This window comes from Colius striatus, chromosome 1, assembly GCF_028858725.1.
Source record: "Colius striatus isolate bColStr4 chromosome 1, bColStr4.1.hap1, whole genome shotgun sequence".
NCBI lineage: Eukaryota > Metazoa > Chordata > Aves > Coliiformes > Coliidae > Colius > Colius striatus.
Window position 1 is genome coordinate 205,267,221 of NC_084759.1, and position 24,768 is coordinate 205,291,988.

Sequence of the window (24,768 nt, forward strand, 5' to 3'; positions counted from 1 at the left end):
TAGGAGTGACCATCACTCCCATCTTGCAGATTTCTTACTGTTGAACAGTTTGCAATCTGAACTTTGAGGCTGCTTGATGAGTAACTCCAAAGATTTTAGATTTGTCTATCCTGAGAGTCAAATCAGTGACCACTTCTTCAGGGCTCGTCTTTCCCACCAAACTGGAACAATTTGGAGGTGATGGATGGGTGGCAGAGTCTGGGCACATCACACTGCCTCAGGGCAGGGGGAGTGGTAACAACAGCAGTCAGAATGGTAATGTCAAAGGAGTTATCTGGCACCATCAAAGGGAATATGGATCAAACATTGCCAGGAAACACAGCAGCAACACCCAGCAGATGTAGCACCATTGGTATCACAGACATTTGAAGCATGATGCTGCTCTTTTGTTATGGTATTTCATGGCAGAAAGCCTGCAGAGCTTTTTTATTAAACTCCCCCAAACCCCCAGTTTGTCTCACTGATATTTTGTCTCAGTGAAAATGCAGGACTAGAAGGTGCTGGTCAAACAGTGGGGAGACTCAGATTTGTGACCTGCAGGAGGGCATTGTGGAAAGCCTTTTCTGAGGCACCACTGACCCTCTGCAATGTCCTTCAAGAAAAAACTCTTTCACTGGCCCAGGCTGCACAGGGAGGGTGTGGAGACTCCTGCTCTGGAGGGTTCCAAACCTACCTGGACACGTTCCTGTGTGACCTGATCTAGGTGGGACCTGCTTCTGCAGGGTGTTGGACTGTATGAGCTCTAAAGGTCCCTTCCAACCCCTTGTGTTCTATGATTCTATGATTCTAAATGTGTTGAGCTGGAGACTGAATAGAGATCATTCCAGTTTCTTCTCTTCCTCAGCAGCAAAAGTTTGAGTCAGTAAGTGAAGTGGGGCTTGTTGTCATGTGTTTTGATTCTAGAATCCCTGGGTCAGAGTTTCTCCTGTAAAATGGGGGTTATGATGTTCCCCAGTGATGTAAAAGTTGACAGTGCTGTAGAACTACAACAACTGTCATATTAACCTTCTCTTTATATCACCACATAGTAAATTAAATCTGAGGCCAAAAGGACCACTCAGCTGCTAAAACTTGTGGCCCATTTTCTGCAATGGGAGCCTTGAAATTGGATGCCTGATGTCTCATTTCAGAAGGATTCATACCACTGCTGCTTTTCTTGAAAAGACAAGGGTGTGTTGCTAGTACTGGGAGTTTTACTTCAGTTCAAGGTTCTGTTGTTTCTCTTGCCTGAAGCTACACCAAACTGAAAATATCCAAAGCTGTATTCAGTGGGATGGAATAAGTCTGTGAGCAGTGGGATTTATGAGGTCTTATCTCCAACATATGTCATGCTTGACTGTCTACAGTTTAATAAGGTGGAGCTCTCATCTAAAGGTTTTTCCTGGGGTTGAGGCATCCATTTCCTCTCCCTCCCATGTGCATTTACTGGAATAGATGAACCAAACACTTCCACTTTCCTCTTAGTGCCAGTAGGAATCTGTGACTGTTTTTTTCTGCCCAGCCACCTCTTTTCCCCCAAAATATAAGAACTTACTGGCTCAGATACCACCTGAGGCAAGTGTTGCCCAACAAAACCAGAAGTCATTATGTGGAGACTGATGGGGAACTTATTGGAGCTGGGTTAAAATGAGAAGCTTGAGAAAGGAACGAACAACTTACAGAAGTGCTGGGAGGGAAAGAAAGGATAATTAAGCATGAGAGTCAGGATGGGAGTGTTGGGTTTTATATCTCTGACATACCTCAGGTTTTCCACAGTTCCAAATGAAGACAAAGCTTAAAGGTTTTAATTTCAACCAGCCAACGTGCAGCCTGCAGCCATTCACCTTAATGAGGTGAGGAGAGACAGGCTGAGGATTGGGAAGATAACTGAAGACAACTGGATGCTGGACATGAAATGGAAGGTTGATCTTAGCCACAAAATGGAAAGCAGCATTGCTAAGCCTAAAGGCTTCCTAAGCCCAAGGTTTGGTGCATCTACAATAAAGATGAAAAGAAATGGTATTACTCCTATATGTGGTGTTCAAACAGAAAACTGTCTGAACAAAGCCTTCCTGCAGAAGTACAGTTGTGCTTTGCTGACAAGGCAATGGAGTATGTTGAAGCTCCTGGAAGGTGACTGTAGGCTCTGAGGCTCGAGCCGCACACGACTTAGTATCTGTGTTAAGGTGGAACTACATGAGAAAGCTGCCCTATCACCTTGACATTTACTGTTTCCCAGGGAAGGAGGTTAATTAACAGAATAAGGTGTGATAAAAGATGATTCCAGGGGATCTGTTGCAGGGTTTCTATCCCTTTTTCTAACTTGCATCTTTCTGGACAGGTCTGAATCAGGTCACCAACTGCATGATCAAACTGTCTCGTTCAGTGACAACTCTCTGTATTGCTATGGATTGCACAATGGTAAAAAACAGCTTTTCCTTATTAAAGGTAAGTGAAATAAAGAGGCAAAAATGAATCCAGATAATCTTGTTTTTTAATGGTTTACAGAGGGAGAGAAGAGCTCATCTTCCTTCACAGCTTTTTACCTGCATTTAAAGAGAAACATCTCACACTTCTGCTCTGATTTCCTCCAGGGATTGCATTACCATAGGCTCTGTGGCTTGCACATTGGAAAAGCAGCAGTACTTTTCCACGTAGCTTAATCTCAGTTACTATTTTTTCCTGCAGCAGCAGTACACAGTGCAACTTGGGAAATGTCAGGAGGCAAAAAACAATAAGAAGTTATTTGAATCATATCTCTTACCTCAACTCCCAGCATTAAGCCAGGCAACTTCTTCTCCTGCCCCACGAGCTGCTTACTTCTTATGCACAAGCTGAGACTGAAAGAATTGATGGCAGCTACGTGCTGGGCAGAGATACTGATTGTTGTCATGCAAAACAAAACCTGAAGCACATTTAGCTCAGACATAGATGATCTCTAAAGGTCCCTTCCAATCCCTGCCATTCTATGATTCTATATGTAATGGTAAACAAGGTCATCCAGATGAGTGACTAACCATAGGATCAAATCCTGATGTTTCTTTTATTCACTTTTATTCAGTTCTTATTCAAGCAGATTGGTAAAACCTGATAAAGCTTCATAACAAAGGCAGAATTAAGCCTGTTGCAGGAAGCTGGGGGAGGGCTGAGACCTGTTTCTTTGACCATGGACCGATTTCAGTGCAATGCTGCTGATGTCAGGGTGACAAGCTCTGTAAGAATTGGTAATATATTTTATTAAACTCACAGATAGATGCCAACTGAGTTATGCTCACTTTATACAAGCAAAATTGCTGCCACAGTCTTAGATGGAAACTTTGGCCTTCACTCCGCTCCCATTTACACTGATGTAAGTCAACAGTAATTTCATAATGACTAACATAAACGTGTTACAGACAGGGCAATTGCACCTGGAAGATATGGGTGTGAGCTGAAGCCTCTTCTCTGACATTTCCACTGATGTTTGAAATGAAATAACAAAGCAAAATGTGGTATTTTTTTAAATGTTAAACCTGTGGGTGGGAGACCCCTGGATACAACAGCACTGACCACTGCTAAATTTGGTAGGTCCAAGAATTCATAACACTTAGGAAATAGCAGTGGATAAATTCCAGACAGGGATTGCAGGTGAAGCTATCAGAGGAAAGGGGGACAGCAGTCCCCTAGTGTCACACAAGTCATATGGGGATTGGAGCTCTTTTGGCACTGGGGTTTGTAAAGGCTTCCCAAAGGGAATAAGCCATATTTGCAGAAGAACTGCTCTGCCTGTGCTTATTTAGGCTTCTTTTTGGCATAGCTCTCTGCAACTGTGAGGGTCCCTCGGGCAACTGGCCCAGTGGATGAGAAACAGCAGAGAACGTGCTCGCCTCCACACTGAGCCCTTTTCTTTCCTTATGGAGGGAGGATGGGAAGGAGGAGTGAAACCATCTGTGCTTCTCAGTCCCTTCTGGTTTGGGGGGGACCCTTTACTGAGCCCCTCTAATATTTACAGGGAAGTTGTGACAGTGATTAATTCATCATCAAGAACGTTTCTTGTTCAGTTTGGCCTTTATTTGGTCTGAGTAATCAAGGAACTACCCATTTTACTAGATACCCCTCATTCTACTAAAACACCATGTGAAAGAAATGTGAAAAGGAAAGTACATTTCTGTCTCCTGTTTTCCAATCCACCAGTTCTCAGGTTGAGATCCTTTCTTGAGAGCTGTGTGAGGAGAAAATGCTGTTCTCGTAACTTTTCTTCCTCATTGTATCATATATTATTAATGAAGAAAGACCTCAGTGTTCCTGTGCTGCCTCAGCCTGAAATATGTTGATTTTTTTCTTTCTCTTCTTTTGTTCAAAGATAAATTCACACCTACAGCTCTGCTTGGGTTGGGAGTGAAAGGAGAGGGTTTGTAAATGAAACAAGGCAGTGGTTTAGCAATTAGAGCCGGGGATTGAAAGTCAGCAAGGTTACAGTTCTGGAGGAGATTTGCTGTTGTTTGTCCTGATGAAGTTCTTCCTAAATGAGGTGATTATTGTAGCTGTCAGGAATGAAAAGGTAGGACACATTGATTTCATCCCCACTGCAATCTCCAGGACGTGCCGGTACGGAGCAGTCAATATGAATTGCCAATTAACAAAAACCCAATATTGGCAGTCTGAGGGAAAAAAACCTCCCTCCAGCCAGTGCATAAAACCCCTGCCATTCAAATAACCCTCCTCAAGCAAAGGCATTAGCAAACCTGCCCTGAAAAATCAACAAAGCCGAGCTTTCTTGGTGTAGCTGAACAGCAAATCGCAGAGCTGAGTGGTCTGCATGGGGTGGGAATGGAGCAGAACAGCTATACAGGAACACACTTCAAAGTGTGCACCCTATCTGGAGATGAAAATCACTTTGCTTTGGTGTAATTATGTTGTGCAAACACCTTGGTTATCGTAGAATAAAGTACCTTTTGTTTCAGAATTAGAGTGCCAGTGCTCTTATCCTGCCATTCTGCTAATGATAATAGATACAGCCCTTGATAATAAACACAGGCACTTCCACAGTAGCTGCTATGGAAATCTTCCCCCTACAAATAAGCCTCAGGAACACCAATTAGCTCATATTTCAAACACAGTTTGTATAAATGGATACTGTTGGCTTACCTAGAGATTTCAGTAATTCTCATGCAATTAAAATCGTTAATAAGCAGCTTTGGGCTGAAGAAACAACTCCAGAGTAGCAGCCAGGAGGAGTGGCTTTGACATGATGGAGTGAACCTGGTTTAGAAAACACCCACAAGCTGTTAGCACCTGACTGCTGCACTTGCTAAGGAGTTCCTGCCTCTGCAGTAGCAAACCTGGGTCTTGTGTGGTGCTTTTAACACCAGCTCTCAAAGCACTTGAGTGGAGTGGGATGGTTATCCCTTATCTCCAAATCGGGACCTTTTTGTTTCCTAACCCTGAACATGGACATCCAGCTCTCCTTTTTTTTCTTCCTTTTCTATTTTTTTTCCTGTTTGAACATGAGCCAGCATTGTGCCCAGGTGGCTGAGAAGGCCAAAAACAGTGTGACCAAGGAGGTGATTCTGCCCTTGTACTTGGTGCTGGTGAGGCCACACCTCAAACACTGTGTTGAGTTCTGGGCTTCTCATAACAAGAAGGACATTGAGGTGTTGGAGCATGTCCAGAGATGGACAATGAAGCTGGTGAAGGATCTGGAGAACAAGTCAGATGAGGAGTGGCTGAGGGAGCTGGGGATGTTCAGCCTGGAGAAGGGGAGGCTGAGAGGAGACATGAGCACTCTCTGGAACTACCTGGAGGGGAGTTATAGTGAGGTGAGTGTGGGTCTCCTCTCCAGTAATGAATGATAGAACACAAGGAAAGGGCTTGAGTTTTGCCAGGAGAGGTTTACATTGGACATTAGGAAGAACTGTTTCACTGAGAGGTTTATGAAGCATTGGAACAGGCTGCCCAGGGAGGTGGTGGAGTCACCATCCCTGGGGATATTCAAAAGATGCACAGATGTGCTTAGATATGGTTTAGTTTAGTTTAGTTCAGGCCTGGCAGAGTGAAGTGAGGGGTTGGACTCAGTGATCTTAAAAGTCTTTTCCAATTCTGTGATTCTACTATTCAACTGGATTTAATTCCATTCCCCACCACCCTCTGAGCCCAGCCATCCAGCCACTTTTCCATGCCATGAGGAGTGGATCCATCCAGACCATGGGCAGCCAGTTTCTCCACGAAGACGCTGTGGGAAGTGGTGTTCAAGGCTTTGCTAAAGTCCAAGTAGACACATCACAGCCCTTCTCTCATTCACCAGGCAGGTCATCCTGTCGTAGAAGGAGATCAAGTTACTGCTTTTGTTCATTTTAAACTCCATAAACATATAAATCTTTCCTCATTCAGCCTGGCCAAGCCTGGGAGCAGCTCAGGAGGACCCATGAGGTGGCACAGACGGGCTCTGCCCAGGTAGCTCCAGTCCATCTACCTCACACCCCTTTTTCTACAGCTCCCAGAGCAAATAATGTGCTGGAAATGCCCCCATAGAAGAGCTGGGTGGAGAGGAACCTCATGAGATTCAACAAGGGCAAGGGTAGAGTCTTGCACCTGGGAAGGAACAACCCCCTGCACCAGGACAGGCTGGGGATTGACCTGCTGGAGAGCAGCTCTGCACAGACACACCTGGGAGTGCTGGTGGATAATAAACTGACCATGAGCCAGCAACGTGCCCTCGTGGGCAAGAAGCCAATGGCAGCCTGGGGGCAGCAAGCAGAGTGTGGGCAGCAGGTCAAGGGAGGTTGTGCTGCCCCTCTGCTCTGCCCTGCTGAGGCCTCATCTGGAGTCCTGTGTCCAGTTCTTGGTTTCCCAGCTCAAGAGGGACAGGGAACTGCTGGAGAGAGGCCAGTGCAGGGCCACCAAGATGCTCAGGGGACTGGAGCATCTTCCTGCTGAGGAAAGGCTGTGGGACCTGGGGCTGTTTAGTCTGGAGAAGAGGAGACTGAGGGGGGAGCTCATTAATAGCGACAAATGTCTCACTGGTGGGTGTCAGGAGGTTGGGGCAGCACTTTTTCTATGGTATCCAGCAACAGGACAAGGGGTGATGGGATGAAGCTGGAACACAAACAGTTCCATTGAAACGTAAGGAAGAACTGTTTGAGTGAGGGAGCCCTGGCCCAGGCTGCCCAGGGAGGGTGTGGAGGCTCCTTCTCGGGAGGTTCGCCCTGTGTGCCCTGACCGAGGGGAACCCGCCTCTGCAGGGGGTTGGACGGGCTGGTCTCTAAAGGTCTCTTCCCACCCCGCCCTTGCATGAGTCTGTGACTCTGTCAAACCACAACTCCCAGAAGGCTCCGCGGGGCCCGGCTCACAGCAGCCTCATCCTCGCGCCCCGCCCCTTCTCTGCTATTGGCTCCCACACGCGACCAGCCCGCTTGCTGCCTTTTAATTGGGCGCCCGGCGGCAGCAGGTTCGGCTGCGCTGCGTTTGAAGGGGGGTGCAAGATGGCGACAGGCGAGGCGGCCGGGCGCTACCGGAGCACCATGAGCAGGAGCAAGGACCCCTCGGGGCTGCTCATCTCTGTCATCAGGTAGGGGCGGCGCGGCCCCGCTCCGCAGCCTCCTGTCACGGTCTCTGGCGTGACCCAGGGGTGTGTGCGGGCCCTGCAGTGTGTGCCGGGCCCTTCCCGGGCCGCGCCTCTGGTCCCTGCAGGGTCCCGGCAGCGGTGGGGCGGCCTCAGTGCTGGAGCTCTTCTCCTGAAGGGGGTCCCGCCGTCCTCCTGCCCTGCCGGGCTTACCCTGTCCTGTCCCTCTTACCTGGGCGTAGCCTGGGGTCAGCAGAGCAAGCCCTGCAGCCAGCACCAGCGTCCTGCCATACAGAGAGTGTTCAGGCACCCTTAAGCCCTGTCCACAAACACGCAGCAGCACTGAGATGTGTTGGCTGGAGAAGCTGTAAGAGCAGCAAGTCCTGTGTGCCCACTCCATCCTAGCTTTGGATGCAATGACAGGAGAAGCATTTTTGGGTTGTGTTCTAAGTCAACCAGCCTTGCAGGGGATGAAAAGCACAAGCTGACCAGGGAGGTGGTGGAGTCACCAGCCCTAGAGTTATTCAAAAGACACATAGCTGAGGTGCCGAGGGATATGGGGTAGTGATGAGCTTGGCAGTGTGAGGTTAGTGGTTGAACCTACTCGTCTTAAAGGTCTTTTCCAACCAGAGTGATTCTATGACTTGCATCTGGTCACGTTTAAGCTATTGGGTTTTGTCTGCCCATATTCCTGAACTCTCCCCTCCTCTGCTAGAGGATGATTCTGTGATAGACTTGAGCCAAGCAAGGGCTGGAATCCTCTTCGCTGGTTTCCCTCTGAGCCAACTTCAGCTGCTTGTAAATTTCTTCCTTGCTGCTTGTAAATTTCTTCCGTGCTGTTTATAAACAGCGGGTTGGGCTCATTTCCCACACTGAAACTTGTCAATGTTGGCCTTATGCACACCCTTTTAAAGCAGGTTTGGACAGCAAGCAGGCATCTTAGTGTGATACTGGGAGCTGTAATGAACTTCAGACTTCATGTGTTAATATCCTTGTCAGAAAGTGCAGTCATTCCTTTTCTGGAAGGTGTTGTAGCATAGTTCTGTATCCAGGACGTGTTACAATTAAATAATCCTCTGAGTGATAATGTTTAGGATCAAGTTATGGGGGTTTTTTTCATTACTGTGAAAACTAGTCTTTCAGAGCCTATAAAACTTGAGCTCTGAAAAAAAAGCAGCTTGTTCCAAGAACCATTTAGCCTTTCCAGGGTCATGACTGCAGTCTCTGAATTGTGTGGTAACAGGTAACAAAGAATCACACTGAACAATGAGTGAAAAGCCTGTGGTACCTGACTTTTCCATTTCGATTGTACGTGGTTCATTAGTTTTAGAAGAAAAACTGTCATAAACCCAGACTTGTTTAGATTGCAGTTATGTGTGTGTGTATGCAGATAGAGAAAACTCTATGTGGTGTAATCTCATATAAACCTGGGGTAAGGCAGTGGTGGTTGGGGACTTTGTGTGTAAAATGCTGTTGAAATGGAGAGGGATGGGAAGAGCCACGTATGTGACTAGGACATAGATGGTAAATTCTATAATACATGATAATTTGTGAAAATGTAAGTCAGGCTTCTCATCTTGCTCTTGGGTCTTTGCTGGGCACTTACACCTTGCATCTGGGGTGAGGATGAGTAGTGTGGATTTAAAGGGTGTTGTGCTTAGTGTTTCTTTATCAGCCTGAGAGTTGAATAAGTTGGAGAGGTGAACGTGGTCAAGGCATAGCTAGGTGATCTTAATTTACAGAAAATGGAACAGGCTGCCCAGGGAGGGTGTGGAGGCTCCTTCTTGGAGGTCTTCAAGACCCACCTGGACACGTTCCTGTGTGACCTGATCTAGGCGACCCTGCTTCTGCAGGGGGATTGGATCAGATGGTCTCTAAAAGTCCCTTCCAGCCCTACCATTCTATGATTCTATGATTTGTGTTGGGAGAATAAATAATGTAAGTGCATTGATTGCTACAGCACTTCCTGTAGTAACTCTCCTTTTTTCCTTCTTTCATATTTCCTATAGTTTCCAGGAGTATTTTAAGGGCTTCCTTGTGTATCTCTGTTTTAATCAATCTGGCCTTATTTCATTTATAGTGTAAAATGACAGCCAGCTCATGTTGCTGTGTCTTCCACATAAGAAATCCTGTTTGCCTAGAAGCCTTTCCTTTACAGCCACTGATACTTTGGCTAGTAGTTCAGGTCATGTGTTGAGACACAACGTTGAAGTTATCGACTTTATGAAATGGAAATTATTCACCAGAGCAGCATGGTAACTAAAGCAGCAGGATTTAATTAGAGCTTGCTTTAGATAGACAGATTCTTTGCAGAGCTTCAAGTGTCACATTAAGCCAGACCATGAAAAACTGGAAGTAGAACTGATTGCAGAGGAAGGGAGAAGCGTTGTGTTCATAATATTCCCATTTCTTAGGCTTAGCCAAGTACAAAAAGCAAGTGGTGTGGAAAGGAATTGAAATCACTTCTGTATGTTGTTTTCATGCCAAGCAACAGGTGAATTTTGTGGGTTTATATACTCATAAAATACCACTGCAAACAAATTGACACCGAGGTGGGTTAAAAGTGTCTGGTTTTGGAACTTTACAAGCCTTAACAGTAGGCTGTTGGTTTGAAATAGAGCAGAGTTTTCCTTTCTCCAGAGCTTTATTTCCAAAACATTTATGTAGAGTGTTCTGCCACTCCTTGTGGTTTTACACTTGCCTTTCTCTGTGTTTTCAGAAGGTGATTTGTTTATCTCTTGGTGTTGTGTGAAAGGGCTGTAAAAGGAAACACTGTATAAAAAACGGCCAAACTTTGATTGCTTTCTTCCCCCTGTAAAACAAATAAACAGAGAGGAGTGTTTACAAACATTGTGGCTTGCTTTCTTACAGCAAAGACTGTTATGTCTTTCAGAGGGTAACATTGTATCTTGCCTGCTGAATCGGTTTAGTGTGATTGTCCATGAAAGGCTTTGAATTGTGAAGCTGAAAGGCCTTTTATAAATGGAAATGCTTTTATTAATGAAGGGATAATAGTTGATATTTACTCGAGCTCCTTTGCTCTCTGTTGCAAGAGGCTGAATAATTTACTTTCCTCTGATAGTCCATTTAGGGATTCTTGCACTCACTTCACTGGACATCCTGGGAGAAACAGTGTCTTGCTTTCAGGGAGAGCATTTAGGGCCAATTAACAAATTATGGCAGCACTGAAATCAAGTAAGAAATTGTGTTTTTATGGGAGCTTGCACCAAAATCAGGGTGATGCTGTTTCAGAGAAGTTAATTGCATGAATGTCAGTGTAACTGTAGCTTTCATTGCTGTTACTCACTGCAGCCTCCACAGAGTTTGGAAGTTCTGAGTCATCCTTAGTCTCTGTGGTGTTGCTTTTGAGCAGCTCTGAATGCAGAGAAGACTGAGCTGAAGGAAGACCCAACAGGAAAGAGTCCCACCTTTGATCTCTTTTTCTGTCCCTGTGAGGTGTCACTTCTTTCCTGTTGTGTTGGGCAACATGTTTGTTCTTTGGGAGTTGTTTCCTGTTGGAGGATTCATGTACTGATCAAATTTGCCTTGTTTTTCTGGTAGTTGCCAAGAGTAGGAAATTAAGGCAGTGTCAAGTATGGACTGATTTGGAAGAAGTTGTTTCAGGAGACGTGCTGCTCAGTATGTTACTGAGGGTCCTGAACCAGAATCTGTTGAGGGATTATAACCCTGCTAAGGTCTCCTGGCTCAGAGGGCTGATCTCTGACTCCAAAGCCATGGGGTACAACTGTCTGGTGCCCATGAAGCCCCATAGCCCCAACTCAAGCAAATTGGCCATGTCCACATAGCAAAGCACTCAGCTTGGTGTTCTGCTCTTGAGATCCTTGTGGTATCCCTGCAGAGAGGGACCTCAGGGTTCTGATTGATAACAAACTACCTGTGAGCCCTGTGGGCAATAAGCCAGTGGCATCCTGGGGGGCATCAAGAAGAATGTGGGCAGCAGGTCAAGGGAGATTCTCCTCCCCCACTCCTCTGCCCTGATGAGGCCTCATGTGGAATCATGTGCCCAGTTCTGGGCTCCCCAGCTCAAGCTTAGTTACAAGATGGTCTAGTCATACCCAGTGCTGATGGCTTACACTGTGTTCTTGGGTACAGTTTCCTTCTTGTTTCTTCTAGAGGAGAAATAGAGTGTTTGTTCATAATAATAAATCTTTCAGAGGTGAAGAGTGTTTGGGAAGCTTAAGGAATGTTTGCAAAGTCTGCTGCTGAAATCCTTACTCAGTTGCAGCTCAGGGAGCCTTCTTTCTTTTCCCTGTGCCTTTGGGGTATACTCATATCTTCACTGCTCTTGTCCTCCAATTTCTAAGAAGAAATGACTCTTATTTGTCTCTGTGACTTCTAGTATATTGGATATAAGGGCTTGACAACTTCTGCCCCCATGCTTCTGCTGGACAGCCTCAGCATACCCGCTTTCAAGATGTACTAATTCCTTCACCTTTGAAGGAATTCATCAAGTTCCTTAAATCAAAGGTACTTTGTAAGGTCAAAATGTTGTCACTGGAGACCAGGAGCTTTTGTTGGGGAAGCCTAACACTGATCACATGGGCTTTGGCAATGTCTTTTGAAAAAACAGAGCAGAGAAAGGAGACAATTCTGCTTATCTGCTGGAGGACAACTGGGGGGATATCTCTTTATCTTTCAGAGGACAAACACATGTATGTATATTGATTTTGCTTAACCTTTTGTTGAGTTGGTAGCTGGTTGAAGCAGCTTTTATACTCTGAAACAAGCAGCCTGGCATTTAGCAAATGGTATTTTTTTTGAGAGATGTCAGGTTGTTAATTGGTGAATGTGTCTGCCTTTTATTTATTGTTAGGTGTTTTTCTTTCCAATTAAAGGTTGCTATTTTTTAAAACTGGCCTTTAATAGCTACTTTAATTGGGAGCAAACAAACTTTAGCAGTGACTCCCTAAGACCTTATTGAAACCTTTGTGCTAAGCTTTCACGTGGGCAAACACGTACAGTAGATGTCAAGGAGAACTAAAAGTGAGGTAAGAGAGTGAATTTCCTGCTTTCATGTCAGCAGAAGTTGAAATGACAGGCAAAAAACCTTGGACAGATTTTATTCCTCACAAGTGGAATTCTTTTTCTTTAGTAATGCTTTTTTTGGCCATTATTTTCACTGAGTTTACAGTGAACTTTGTTACATGGATACTTACTAATGACCTGGCATTTGATCTTCTCTTTCTGTCTGAAGCAATAGAACTGATATCCCAGTTTGTGATGTAGAGTGAGAAAGACGAATGTGCAGCCGTTGCCCTCGTAGTTACATTTGGGAAATAGCTGCTACAAGAAATAACACTGAGTTCTTCTGATCTGTCTGTACTGTAATGGTCTCTTAAAACCACTTTTATTGCTAATGGTATTTTCCACTGTTATAAAGGTAGCAGTTCTTCTACAAGACAAGTAGCTCAGCATTTCATTGAGAAGAAATTGTATATGGCAGAATGTGCTTTATAAACGATAGAATTTCCTGAAATGATCTTGAGGCACTTGTGGAATATGCTTGGTGCAGATACTTGGTTCCATTTAACAGCAACAATAGGTGAGGGTGCATATGTGAGCACACAACCATATGCAAAGGAACAATAGATGTGATTGTGCCTCCTTAAAATCCCAAGGTAGTTTATTTTTTAGCTCTTAGTTTGATTTTAGACAATTCACTCTGCAGAGCTGGTGTTTACAAAACTAGAAAGTGGAAGTAGTTGCTTTGGTTAATAAATCACAGAATCACAGAATCTCAAGGGCTGGAAAGGACCTTGAAAGCTCATCCAGTGCAACTCCCCTGCCAGAGCAGGACCACCTAGAGTAGGGCACACAGAAACTCATTCAGCTGGGTTTTCCAAGTTCTGTGGTTTGAACTCTTTCAAATATATTGCTTAGAACAGCTCCTGATTCCACTTTAGTGTTAAAACCTTCAGGTTAGTCATGAAATTTCCAAAGGCCCTTGCTGATTCCTGTGGGACTGCTGTTCTCAATTGAGGTGATTTCAGGTGTGGGTTGATTCATAGTGCAACATGGCCAGTGGCTCCTTAAATGCTCTTCGTCTTAGAATCCCCCAGGTGACAGGTCTGTCCAGCCTCTGCTCTTGAAGATTTGAAAATACTGATTCTTAGGGCTTGTTTTCTTCTATTTCACCGTGAGAGTGATGGAGCAGTGGAACAGGCTGCCCAGGGAGGGTGTGGGGGCTCCTTCCTTGGAGGGCTTCAAGACCCACCTGGACACATTCCTGTGTGACCTGATCTAGGTGAACCTGCTTCTGCAGGGGGCTTGGACTGGATGATCTCTAAAGGTCCCTTCCAACCCCCACCATTCTATGGTTCTATGAATGTGGTAATCTGTGTAATAGCTGTGTTGGCTTTCTGGATGTCAAATTAATGATGGAAAAAGGGAAGAGCCTTGGTACCTGTGGTTGGTCGTGGACAGATTCTCACCAGAAGCAGTTTGCCCTGCTTTCACCTGGCAGCATAAATGGCATCTCTGTGATCTTTGTTGTCTGTACCCCTTTTCCAAGGTTGGAAATGGTGTGCAGGAGGTCTTGGTAGGATTTTACCTGTGTGTGGGATTGTTTTTTCACCTTAATTTTACTGCTGTTGGAAATATGTGGAGTGTGATTTCCTTTGTTGAAGTCATTCTCCTAAGTGACGGCAGACCAGTCTTTGTTTCCAAAACCAGCTGATCACTAGCTATACTTGCATTGTTTGTACTGGTGTGATGAGATTTGATTGAGGGTTGGCTAATTTAACAAAATAAAGAATTCCCTGATGATATTTATTTAGCTGGCTCTAGGCTGCTCAGCCTTTTCACTGCAGCTACCGTGCATACATCTGCAAGTCTTCAATGATAAAAATCATCAGCTTCTGCTGAAAATGCTCTAACCAACTGTGTAAACTGCATGAAAGATTAATGGAATGTAAGTAGAAGAGGAAAATGTTTTATAGTGCTTTACTTTGGATGTTTAATAGCATTTTGAAGAGACTCAGTTCTGCCTTTCGTTGTAGTAAAGAACTGAGTTATTTGTTTGCAGAGTGGAGATCTAGTCAAACTCCCTTGCATTCCCTTTGAGGACAGACTGGCCTCAGGATTTCGCTTCTGTTTTAAGGGGAAGATCCTTTATAAATGTTATAGCCAGTTTACAATGATGCTTCATTCCCATGCCTGTTGACTTGTACTGTGCAATCTTCGACTACCTTCTTTGCAGCACCTCATTGTCTCCATGAAGGGAGCAGTTTGTCTCCTGAACATTTTGGCTCCAGAACTTATCAACATATCAAATATCAGATAATGAGAAAACATTCAACATGTTGCAGTTGAGTTAAATTATTAAATACCTTTTGGATTTTACATCTGTCTCCTGTCTGGCTTTGTTTTGTAAGGAACCAACTTTTACATCAGTCTCCATGAGGCTCGGCAGAGGTTTCAACACATCAGATGCTTTGAGGTTAAACAGTGCTGGAAGCTGTAGATCACCCCATTTGGGACCTGTCTTAAAGACAACAAGTTTTCAATTATAAAATTCAAATAAGTCCATTTAATGAACCTCTGGAAATTGGTGGAGTGCTGTAGACAGTGTGCTGAAGTACAGTTGTTCTTGTCCTAGGGTGCTTTACAAAACTTCTTCATTCTGTTCTGTTGAAATGTAGTTCCTTGTAATGTGGAACAATGGGGAGGAAGAATACTTGTTTAATGACCTGGATGAGGGGACAGAGTGACCCTCAGCAAGTGCCCTGATGGCATCAAACTGGGAGCAGGGGCTGATTCCCCAGAGGCTGTGCTGCCATTCAGCAGGATCTTGACTGGCTGGAGAGTTGGGCAGAGAGGAACCTCATGAGGTTCAACAGGACAAGTGCAGAGTCCTGCAGCAGCACAGGCTGGGGATTGACCTGCTGGAGAGCAGCTCTGCACAGACACACCTGGGAGTGCTGGTGAATAATAAACTGACCATGAGCCAGCAACGTGCCCTCGTGGGCAAGAAGCCAATGGCAGCCTGGGGGCATCAAGAAGAGTGTGGGCAGCAGGTCAAGGGAGGTTGTGCTGCCCCTCTGCTCTGCCCTGCTGAGGCCTCATCTGGAGTCCTGTGTCCAGTTCTGGGCTCCTCAGCTCCAGAGGGACAGGGAACTGCTGGAGAGAGGCCAGCACAGGGCCACCAAGATGCTCAGGGGACTGGAGCATCTTCCTGCTGAGGAAAGGCTGTGGGACCTGGGGCTGTTTAGTCTAAAGGAGACTGAGGGGGGAGCTCATGAATAGTGACAAATATCTCACTGGTGGGTGTCAGGAGGTTGGGGCAGCACGTTTTTCTGTTGTATCTACCTACGGGACAAGGGGTGATGGGATGAAGCTGGAACACAAACAGTTCCATTGAAACACAAGAACAAACTGTGTCAGTGTTTGAGTGAGGGAGCCCTGGCCCAGGCTGCCCAGGGAGGGTGTGGAGGCTCCTTCCTTGGAGGGCTTCAAGCCCCACCTGGACACGTTCCTGTGTGACCTGATCTAGGTGGAACCTGCTTCTGCAGGAGGATTGGACTGGATGATCTCTAAAGATCCCTTCCAACCCTACCATTCTGTGATTCTATGAACTGCTCTCGCCAGGCTCTTTCCCTGGACACATTTTTCCATTCAGAAAAATAAGGCTTTTGGGGGGGGGGGGGGGGAACCAAATCAAACAAACCCTGATTTGGTTTCCTCACTTATGTGATTTCCTCACTTTTACTGTGATTAACTCAGAGGTTTAAGTACCAGTAAGGTGCCTCCAGTAAACATTTTCAGAAAGATCTTAGATGTTGCTTAGCATTTTCCCTACAAGGCCCAGTCCTTGAAATGATCAGGATCAGACTCATTGGATAATATTCTGTTTCTTTCCACAGCTTTTGGTGGAGGAAAAGGTAGTAACAACTCAGTGCATTTTATCATACAGTGTTTGTTCTTGTAGAGCACTTCCATGCATCTGTGAAGTCAACACTCAATCTTCCAACAACTTGCACTTCGAACTCTCTGCTGCAATTCCTGTGTTGATTTGCAGCTTGAGAGTGTCTGAGGAACCGTCTGGTGACAATTGCTCTGCTGTGCACATGAGATGTGGACAGATGCTCTCATCTCAGTTATTTTGTTCCCTTTCCTACACATCCTGACCTCTTTTTTTTCACCTGTTGTTGTTTCTTGTCTATTAGACTTCTTACCACAAAGAGCTTATGCTGTTGATCTGTGTGAGTGGTGGCTTGCTGTGGAGTGGCTCTGTGGTTGCCCTTGGGCTGGTAGTGTGCTCTGGATGTCTAGTAATGGTCACAATGGCTTAAAACTGAAATGAGAAAGCAAATACCGTGGCCATGGTCATCAACAGGAGGTGCCTTCTGAAAAATAACTAGATTCTAATGGGTGTCTTTTTACTCTGCTGGTTTTTCCCCCTCTTCCTACTGAAGTCTCCTTGGCACGTTGCTGGTGTTTCCTGCAGAGAGGAGACTGGTCTTTCTAGACAACCACAGTGATCTGCTTAAATCATTATTTGTTACTTCTAGCAACTGCTTTCTTCATTGAACTCCACAAATCAGTCACTGGTCAAAAACTTGTCTGTTAGCTAAGCCCATAGTTTGGTTTTTTTCCCCTGTACCATACAGAGTCTTGTTGTATTTGGGTTTGTTTCAGGTCCTTGGTGTGGGGTAAAATGGAGAATAAATAAACAAAACCCCCTTCACTATTTTCCTTTCTTGGTGGATAATTTTGTCTTAATCTCTGCTACTGATGTTATTTTCCTGAGTGATTCAAATGGATGTAATATGTTGTGAAATGTATTTGGGAGAGGTTTTTGTAACGTTGGTGCATTAAACCAACCCAGCAGTCTTTATCTGTAGACTCCAGAGATGAATAGTAAGAATTATTGCATATCTGTTACTCAAACTGTAACACATAGAAAACCTCACCCAGTTTCTTCAAAAGGAATGGATCACAGTGTCTCCCTTCAGCTTTGGATTTCACCCAAGGCTGCAGCGTGTACTTCAGAAGCTTCTTCTGTTCAACAGATTTCTGGCATTGTTTTTACTAGAGAGAAAGGTTACAACAGAAGCGAGTCCTTTAAGTTGGCCACACTTCTAAATGTAGCCTTAGCTTTCACCCAGATGAGCTTGGAGCCAAGCTGTAGTGTGCATGGTTGATGCCACAAGCTGTCTATGTTATTGTAGCTTCAGAAGTGCCTTAAAGCGAGGAGCTGGGAGGCCTAACGAGGCATGTGATACGATGCAGAGCACGGGGGAAACAGGTGGTACAAAGTTTACTGTGGATGGCTGTTAAAATTGGAGCTTGGTTTGATCCCCCCAGTGATTCAGCACTTGGTTCAATTGCACTTTGTTTTCCTGATCAGATGAGAAAGATATAACTCTGACCATTTACCTTGTTGGTGTTTCCCACTGTCTTTAGTGAGCTTTTCTTTGCAGTAAGTGACACTGACTGAAAACAAGTGAATTGCATGCTTAAACCTCACCCAGAAATCATGGAAGATTATTCCAAGCATCATGTAATACTCTGCCTTGAACCACAAATATTTGCAGATGTCAACTCTGAAACGGAGGAGTAGAAGAAGAGGGGGTCTACAGAGACACACAGATGCAGAACACTGACAGCAACAGTCAAAAGCACCAGGGACTAGAGCACTCCTCTCCCATAAGAATTGTCTACTCTGTTGCAGGTGCTAACTTGACATTCATTTTCTCAAACTCCTATTTGCATTTTTGCACACTGTATCTATCCTTTCACCTCTTTCCAATAAGCAAATCCACACAAGCATAATGCCCACATACTGTTACTACAGTGTTCTTCCTGTGAAACAAATTCTCTAGTCTAGAAATTGATAATTAAGACTCAGTTTACTATCTGTAGCGTAGCAGTAATCATACTTAACACAGGGATGGCCTTAGGGTAGGTAAAATAGGCAGGCAGCTTCCACCCAGCCTAGCTGGAGGCATTAGAAAAAGCAAATTTGCAGAAATGAAACATTTATTATTCATTAATGTTAACAGTTGTCTCTTAAAGTTGACGCTTAATCCAATTTTCTTGGTGTTTTATTGGGCAGGTAGGAAGCTAACAGTAGGCTGGCAAAAGAGATTACTCACCTGCTCTGGAAAACAGGCTAAAGCTTTTGATAATACAAACTGTGTGGAGAAACGTGACTCTTGTCAGTGTGAACTGAAATTCTTGTTGAGTCTCAAATGTGATTCCTTCTGAGGCTGTAACTTTGAGGTTGGTGCCTGTAAATGAGTAGCCTTAAAGATGTTTGTTAACCCTCTTTTGACACACCACAAGATATGAGGCTGAAGGGGTAACTAAATGCAAGACTTGGTAGAAAACAACTACTCTAATGAAGTGTTTAGGGAGGGAAATGCAGTGACAGGGTATTAGATGAAGCAGGATAATGCAGTGGATGTGGTTTATCTTGATTTCAGTGATGTGGTTTATCTTGATTTCAGTAAAGCATTGGACACCATCTCCCACAGTATCTTGGCAGCAAGACTGAGACAGTGTGGGCTGGATGATCAGGGAGTGAGATGGATTGTGAACTGGTTGAAGGGAAGGAGACAGAGTTGGTGATCAATGGGGCAGGGTCTGGTTGGAGGCCTGTGTCTGCTGGAGTCCCTCAGGGGTCGGTGCTGGGACTGGTGCTGTTCAATCTGTTCATCAATGACCTTGCTGAGGGAACAGAGGCACTGGCAGCAGGTTTGCTGATGATACTGAACTGGGGGCAGTGGCTGACACCCCAGAGGCTGTGCTGCCATTCAACCAGCCCTGGGCAGGCTGGAGGGTTGGGCACAGAGAAACCTAATGGGATTCAACAAGGGCCAGTGGAGAGTCTGGCATCTGGGAAAGAATCTCCCCAGGTACCAGCACAGGCTGGGGAATGAACCCTTAGAGAGTAGGAGAGGGGAAAGGGAGCTGGAGGTGCTGCTGGGCAGCAGGATGAGCATGAGCCAGCAACATGTCCTTGTGTCCAAGAAGGCCAGTGGCAGCCTGGGGTGGATTAGAAGAGCTGTGGGCAGTAGGTGGAGAGAGGTTCTGCTCCCCCTTTCCTCGGCCCTGGTGAGACCACATCTGGGATATTGTGTCCAGTTCTGGCCCCTCAGTTGCAGAAGGACAGGGAGCTGCTGGAGAGAGTTGAGCACAGGGCCAGCAAGATGCTGAAGGGAGTGGAGCATCTGCCTTGTGCTGAAAGGCTGAGGGAGCTGGGGCTCTTTAGCTTAGAGAAGGGTGGGTGTGAGGAGGCTGGAGCCAGGCTGTGCTCAGGGATGGCCAATGGTAGGACAAGGGGCAACGGGGACAAGCTGCAACAGAAGAGGTTCCAAAGCAACACAAGGCCAAAGTTGTTCCCTGTTGAGGTGAGGGAGCCCTGGCAGGGGCTGCCCAGATGGGCTGTGGAGTCTCCTTCTCTGGAGCCATCCCAACCCCAGCTGGATGAGTTCCTGTGTGCCCTGCTCTAGGTGGTGCTGCTCTGGCAGGGGAGTTGCACTGGATGATCTTTTGAGATCCCTTCCAACTCTTGAGATTCTTTGAGTGGTGTGGATCACACCCTGAGTTCAAGTTCACAAGATGAAGAGCTTGTGTGTGGTATGAGGGCATTCAGCACCTTGCAAACCAAACTGTTGGACTGTGGGCATTAGAAACACAAAATATGATGGATTTGTCTCTGATGTGTTATTGACCCTTGTAGAAAGAAAAAAAAAGTAGTAGTAGTAGGTTCTCTCATGCTTCAAACTGAGATGCACTGATGGCATTAAACTGCATCTTTGCTGTCAAGCAGGAAAACAGATTTGGAAGAGGCTTGTTCATTCTTGCATCCCTTTGAGATGATGATGAGGTTTCTTTAAGAAGCCATTTTTCCCCCACATTTGCTGTACATGTCTATGTGCAGAAGGAAGAGCTCACTCCCCTTTAATGTGGCTGACCCACAAAGCCTCATCACCTACCTGAACTCTTTGACACTGCAGCTGCCTGAAGTACCTGCAATGATGCCTGTTGCTGGCTTTACAGAGGCTTTTCCTACCTAGTGTCCCCGGATGGCCCAGAAAAAGCATTTCTTAGGAGCTGTCCTTGTGGCTATTCTCAGTTTCCAGTAAGCTTCTTGATATGGGGACTGAGCAAAGCAGTCTGTTGTGCATTTTATTCACATCAAAGCTTACTTTGTAGCAGTTTGTTGGTGCAGATAAGCTGTGAGTATCTGTGGGAACATGGGTGTCCCACAGAATAAAGATGAACCTGCATGTGGTGGTGTGTTCTCTGTGGTGCTGGGAGCTATGATGTGAAATCCTGTATTGAGGCTGGAGTGCATTTGAAGCTCAGAAATAACATGTTACAAAGAGAGGTGAATTGCTTCATAGTTCTGCAGCTGATCATCTCTGTATAGCATTTCTGTCCTCCTGTAGTTTATCTGTTGTGCCACATGATGTGTAGTACAATGGTGTTTGTTTGCTGCTGCTGAGTGGTTTAGTAAAACATGTTCTTTTGGTACACAACAATGAAAGAAATGTATTAGCTTGTGAAGAAATTATGACATGCTTTCTGTCCTTTTACATCTGCCTGTTGTTTTTCTGGTGTCCTTCAGATAGGGTTTGCTTTTTCTTTCCTTCCCTTCATCCCTAAATTAATGTGTCACGCTCTAGGAGTAAATTTACAAAGGAGGTAATATTGTGTGGTTGTTCTGCAGTCCTGGCTTCTGTGGATCCTGGATAGATGTATGCTGTGGCTTTGCCCAGCCAGCAATGAAGCACCATGACAGTCTCTTGCTTAGTGCCCCCCATTCACCCCAACCCTCCTTAGGAGGGTGGAGGCCCCAGAGAGATGTGAGGAGAGAAAAGATAACCAAGGATTGAGACAAGGGCAGGGAGGGCTCACTGCCAATTACAGTTCTGGGCAAAACAGACTCCACTACCTGACTTAGAAAGTTTATTCTACTGCTTACAAGAAACATAACAGCACAAAAAGCAAAATCAGAGCAGGATGATGACAAATACAACCAGCACATAAAGATCTCCCTCCCTCACCCCTCCTTTCTTCCCAGGCTCAGCTCACTGCTCCCCATACCTCTACCTCCTCCCCCCTCAATGTCTCAGGGGGGCAGGGAATGGGGGATGTGGCCAGGCTCTCACAGATGGGCTCTGCTGCTTCTCTCCTCTCAGATGAGGACAACTGGCATTCTTCCCCTGCTCTGATATGGGATCCTTCCCACAGGACACACTCTCCTCTGGGCACAGTCACTGTCCCTGGTTTGGAGTCTTTAAGTGCAAACAAATCTCAGCTTCACCAGTCCTCTCCACAGGATGCAGGAGAGTCTCTGCTCCAGCACACCTCCTCCACTTGTCCCTCACTGACCTTGGGGTCTGCTGCTGCATCTTAAAAGTGATTGTGGAGGTGCCCAATTGGCTCAGCCCCAGAAGTGGGTCTGGCTCAGAGCTGGGGGGAGTTTTGAGCAACTTCTTACAGGAGCTGTCTTTACAACCCTCTCCCCGTTACCAGAAATGGCTCCATGACAGCCCATGACAGTGTATGATGGACACTGATTTGTCAAAACACAAAGGAACAGCCAAGCTAAGCCTGTAGTGAGAAGATAACTTGTTACATAGAGTATGAAGTCTGTGGTGTTTGTTCCTGGGACCAGATTAATTACATTGATTCTTAGAGAAAAGTTTTTTATCCCTACATCATGGGTTGCATTCCCCAAGCACTGTGTGTATTCACTGTGGTAAATAGTAGCTATAATCTGTAGCATTTACTGCCTTATAAAAACAAGACATTGTATTTCTTCCTTAGTTTTGCTGCTCAGAGGAAAATGCTGAGGTCTGTGGAGAGAAATCTAGTCTCCCAGTGTTTTGAATTACTCTTTACCTTTTCTTCTCTATACAGCAACAGGTGGGAGTAAATTCAAGTCTATTTTTGAGTTCTAGTTGTGCCAACATGACTGAGACAGTTTATGCCTTCATCTGTTGTTCTGAGGAAGGAGGACTCTGCTGGAGCTGTGGAGTTGGTTCAGTTCTTTAGAAAGGTACAGCCTCTTGCAGAAAGGATAGAGATGGCAGTTTCTTACAGATTTAACTTTGGAAACTAGGTATTTCTGGCTTTGATGTGAACTGTTGTAGTGAGCAGGTTAAGGCTTTAGGTGTCCTGTGGGACTTCTCTAAAAGTCTTTGTGCCTACTGCCTGTACAAGTTGTGTTGAATGCTTGAAAGCAGAGACAAAAACCACTTGTGTTCTACCAGTCACATTCTACTGAAATTAACAGTCCTGATGGACATATTTTCATTATTCTAATCCCAGTGTAAAGTCACTGACCTCAGGGGAAAGTACCAATGTCTGTGGGATTTTTGTATGAAATATGCTGTTCTACCAGTCAGAGGGATCTCGACCGGCTGGAGAGTTGGGCACAGAGGAACCTCCCGAGGTTCAACAAGGACAAGGGCAGAGTCCTGCAGCTGGGAAGGAACAACCCCCTGCAGCAGCACAGGCTGGGGATTGACCTGCTGGAGAGCAGCTCTGCAGAGACACACCTGGGAGTGCTGGTGGATAATAAACTGACCATGAGCCAGCAACGTGCCCTCGTGGGCAAGAAGCCAATGGCAGCCTGGGGGCAGCAAGCAGAGTGTGGGCAGCAGGTCAAGGGAGGTTGTGCTGCCCCTCTGCTCTGCCCTGCTGAGGCCTCATCTGGAGTCCTGTGGCCAGTTCTGGGCTCCTCAGCTCAAGAGGGACAGGGAAGTGCTGGAGAGAGGCCAGTGCAGGGCCACCAAGATGCTCAGGGGACTGGAGCATCTTCCTGCTGAGGAAAGGCTGTGGGACCTGGGGCTGTTTAGTCTGGAGAAGAGGAGACTGAGGGGGGAGCTCATGAATAGTGACAAATATCTCACTGGTGGGTGTCAGGAGGTTGGGGCAGCACTTTTTCCATGGTATAGCAACAGGACAAGGGGTGATGGGATGAAGCTGGAACACAAAGTCCCATTGAAACATAAGAAAAAACTGTGTCAGTGTTGGAGTGAGGGAGCCCTGGCCCAGGCTGCCCAGGGAGGGTGTGGAGGCTCCTTCCTTGGAGGGCTTCAAGACAGACTTGGACATGTTCCTGTGTGACCTGATCTAGGTGGGACCTGCTTACGCAGGGGGGTTGGACTGGATGATCTCTGAAGGTCCTTTCCAACCTCTACCATCCTGTGATTCTGTGATCCCATGATGAAAACATTTCAGGATTGTCTGATCATCTTCTCTACCCAGTCTTCAGTATGTGGAAGTGACTCCAGTAAATTAAGCATTTTGCATTGGTGTAATCTGTATTTTTAACTAAGTGAAATCAAAAGTCAATGAGATTTGGCTCAATGAATTCCAGCTTTACTGTAGCATAAAAATGTCTCTCAACAGACTACCATTCACTTGGAATTATTCTAATCCTGTTGAGCTTTTGCTAATGAGACAGGCATATGCAGCCATCCAGCTGCCAAGTACAAATTACAGGTGTCTTAGAGGGGAGGCAGATTCTCATTTAGAAAAATGGAAATGAAAAGAACAAGTGAACTGCTCAGGGAAACCTCCTGGAGATCCCCACTGAGTTCATAACCTGCATGTACTTGGTATCTAAACTGACATTCCTTCTGCTTGTCATATGGTTTGAATGCTTTTGTTTTTCAGGGAGTTGTAAAAAACTAATGTATATTTATCATGGTTTCATAATCTTGTCCTGTTTTGTAATTGCCCCCTTCAAAGTTCTTTCTGCAAAATTCCTTTTCCCAAACATTTTGGATCCTTTCTATTTGGCAAACAGTGTGTTGACTTTTCTTCCTTGCCACACATTTTAATAGGAGTGAAACAAGCAAAGATGCCCTTGGCTTACTTTTCTGCAGTGTTAGCAGGAACAAATATAATCTCAAGAATATTAAGTGTTCCTTGCTTTGCTGCTTTTTTTTCAGAGCAAGAAAAAGAAAAGGCTCCTGTACCAAGGGGCTTAGGCAGGAAATTCAGGTGTGCAAGGTAACGTTTCAGATTCAAAGTGACATGGCTCCTTTTTATGGTTACAGATGCTTCTAGACTTCAAGGATTTAATGCTGTGTTTTTGAGGGAGGAAAATACACAGTAATGAATTACTGGAGTAGGGAGAAGGTGGTGATTTTCTTTTGGTTTAAGTAGGCAAAGTGAAGGCTCATCTGATTGATACAGTGACTTCAGAAGAACATGAGCAGAAGAGTCTTGTACTGCTTTGAATTTGTTGCAGAAATTCATGT

General features: G+C 45.4%; 1 protein-coding gene across 1 annotated transcript in view; it reads left to right on the forward strand.

The window, feature by feature from the left end:
• The first annotated feature begins 7,422 nt into the window (after positions 1-7,422).
• The window catches only part of EXOC4 (exocyst complex component 4), a 457,325-nt gene continuing 439,979 nt past the window's right edge, over positions 7,423-24,768 (forward strand). The window contains exon 1 of the mRNA XM_062020282.1: positions 7,423-7,525. Within this exon, the coding sequence (XP_061876266.1) occupies positions 7,440-7,525 (86 nt within the window). The 5' untranslated portion in view covers positions 7,423-7,439. The remainder of the gene's footprint in view (positions 7,526-24,768) is intronic.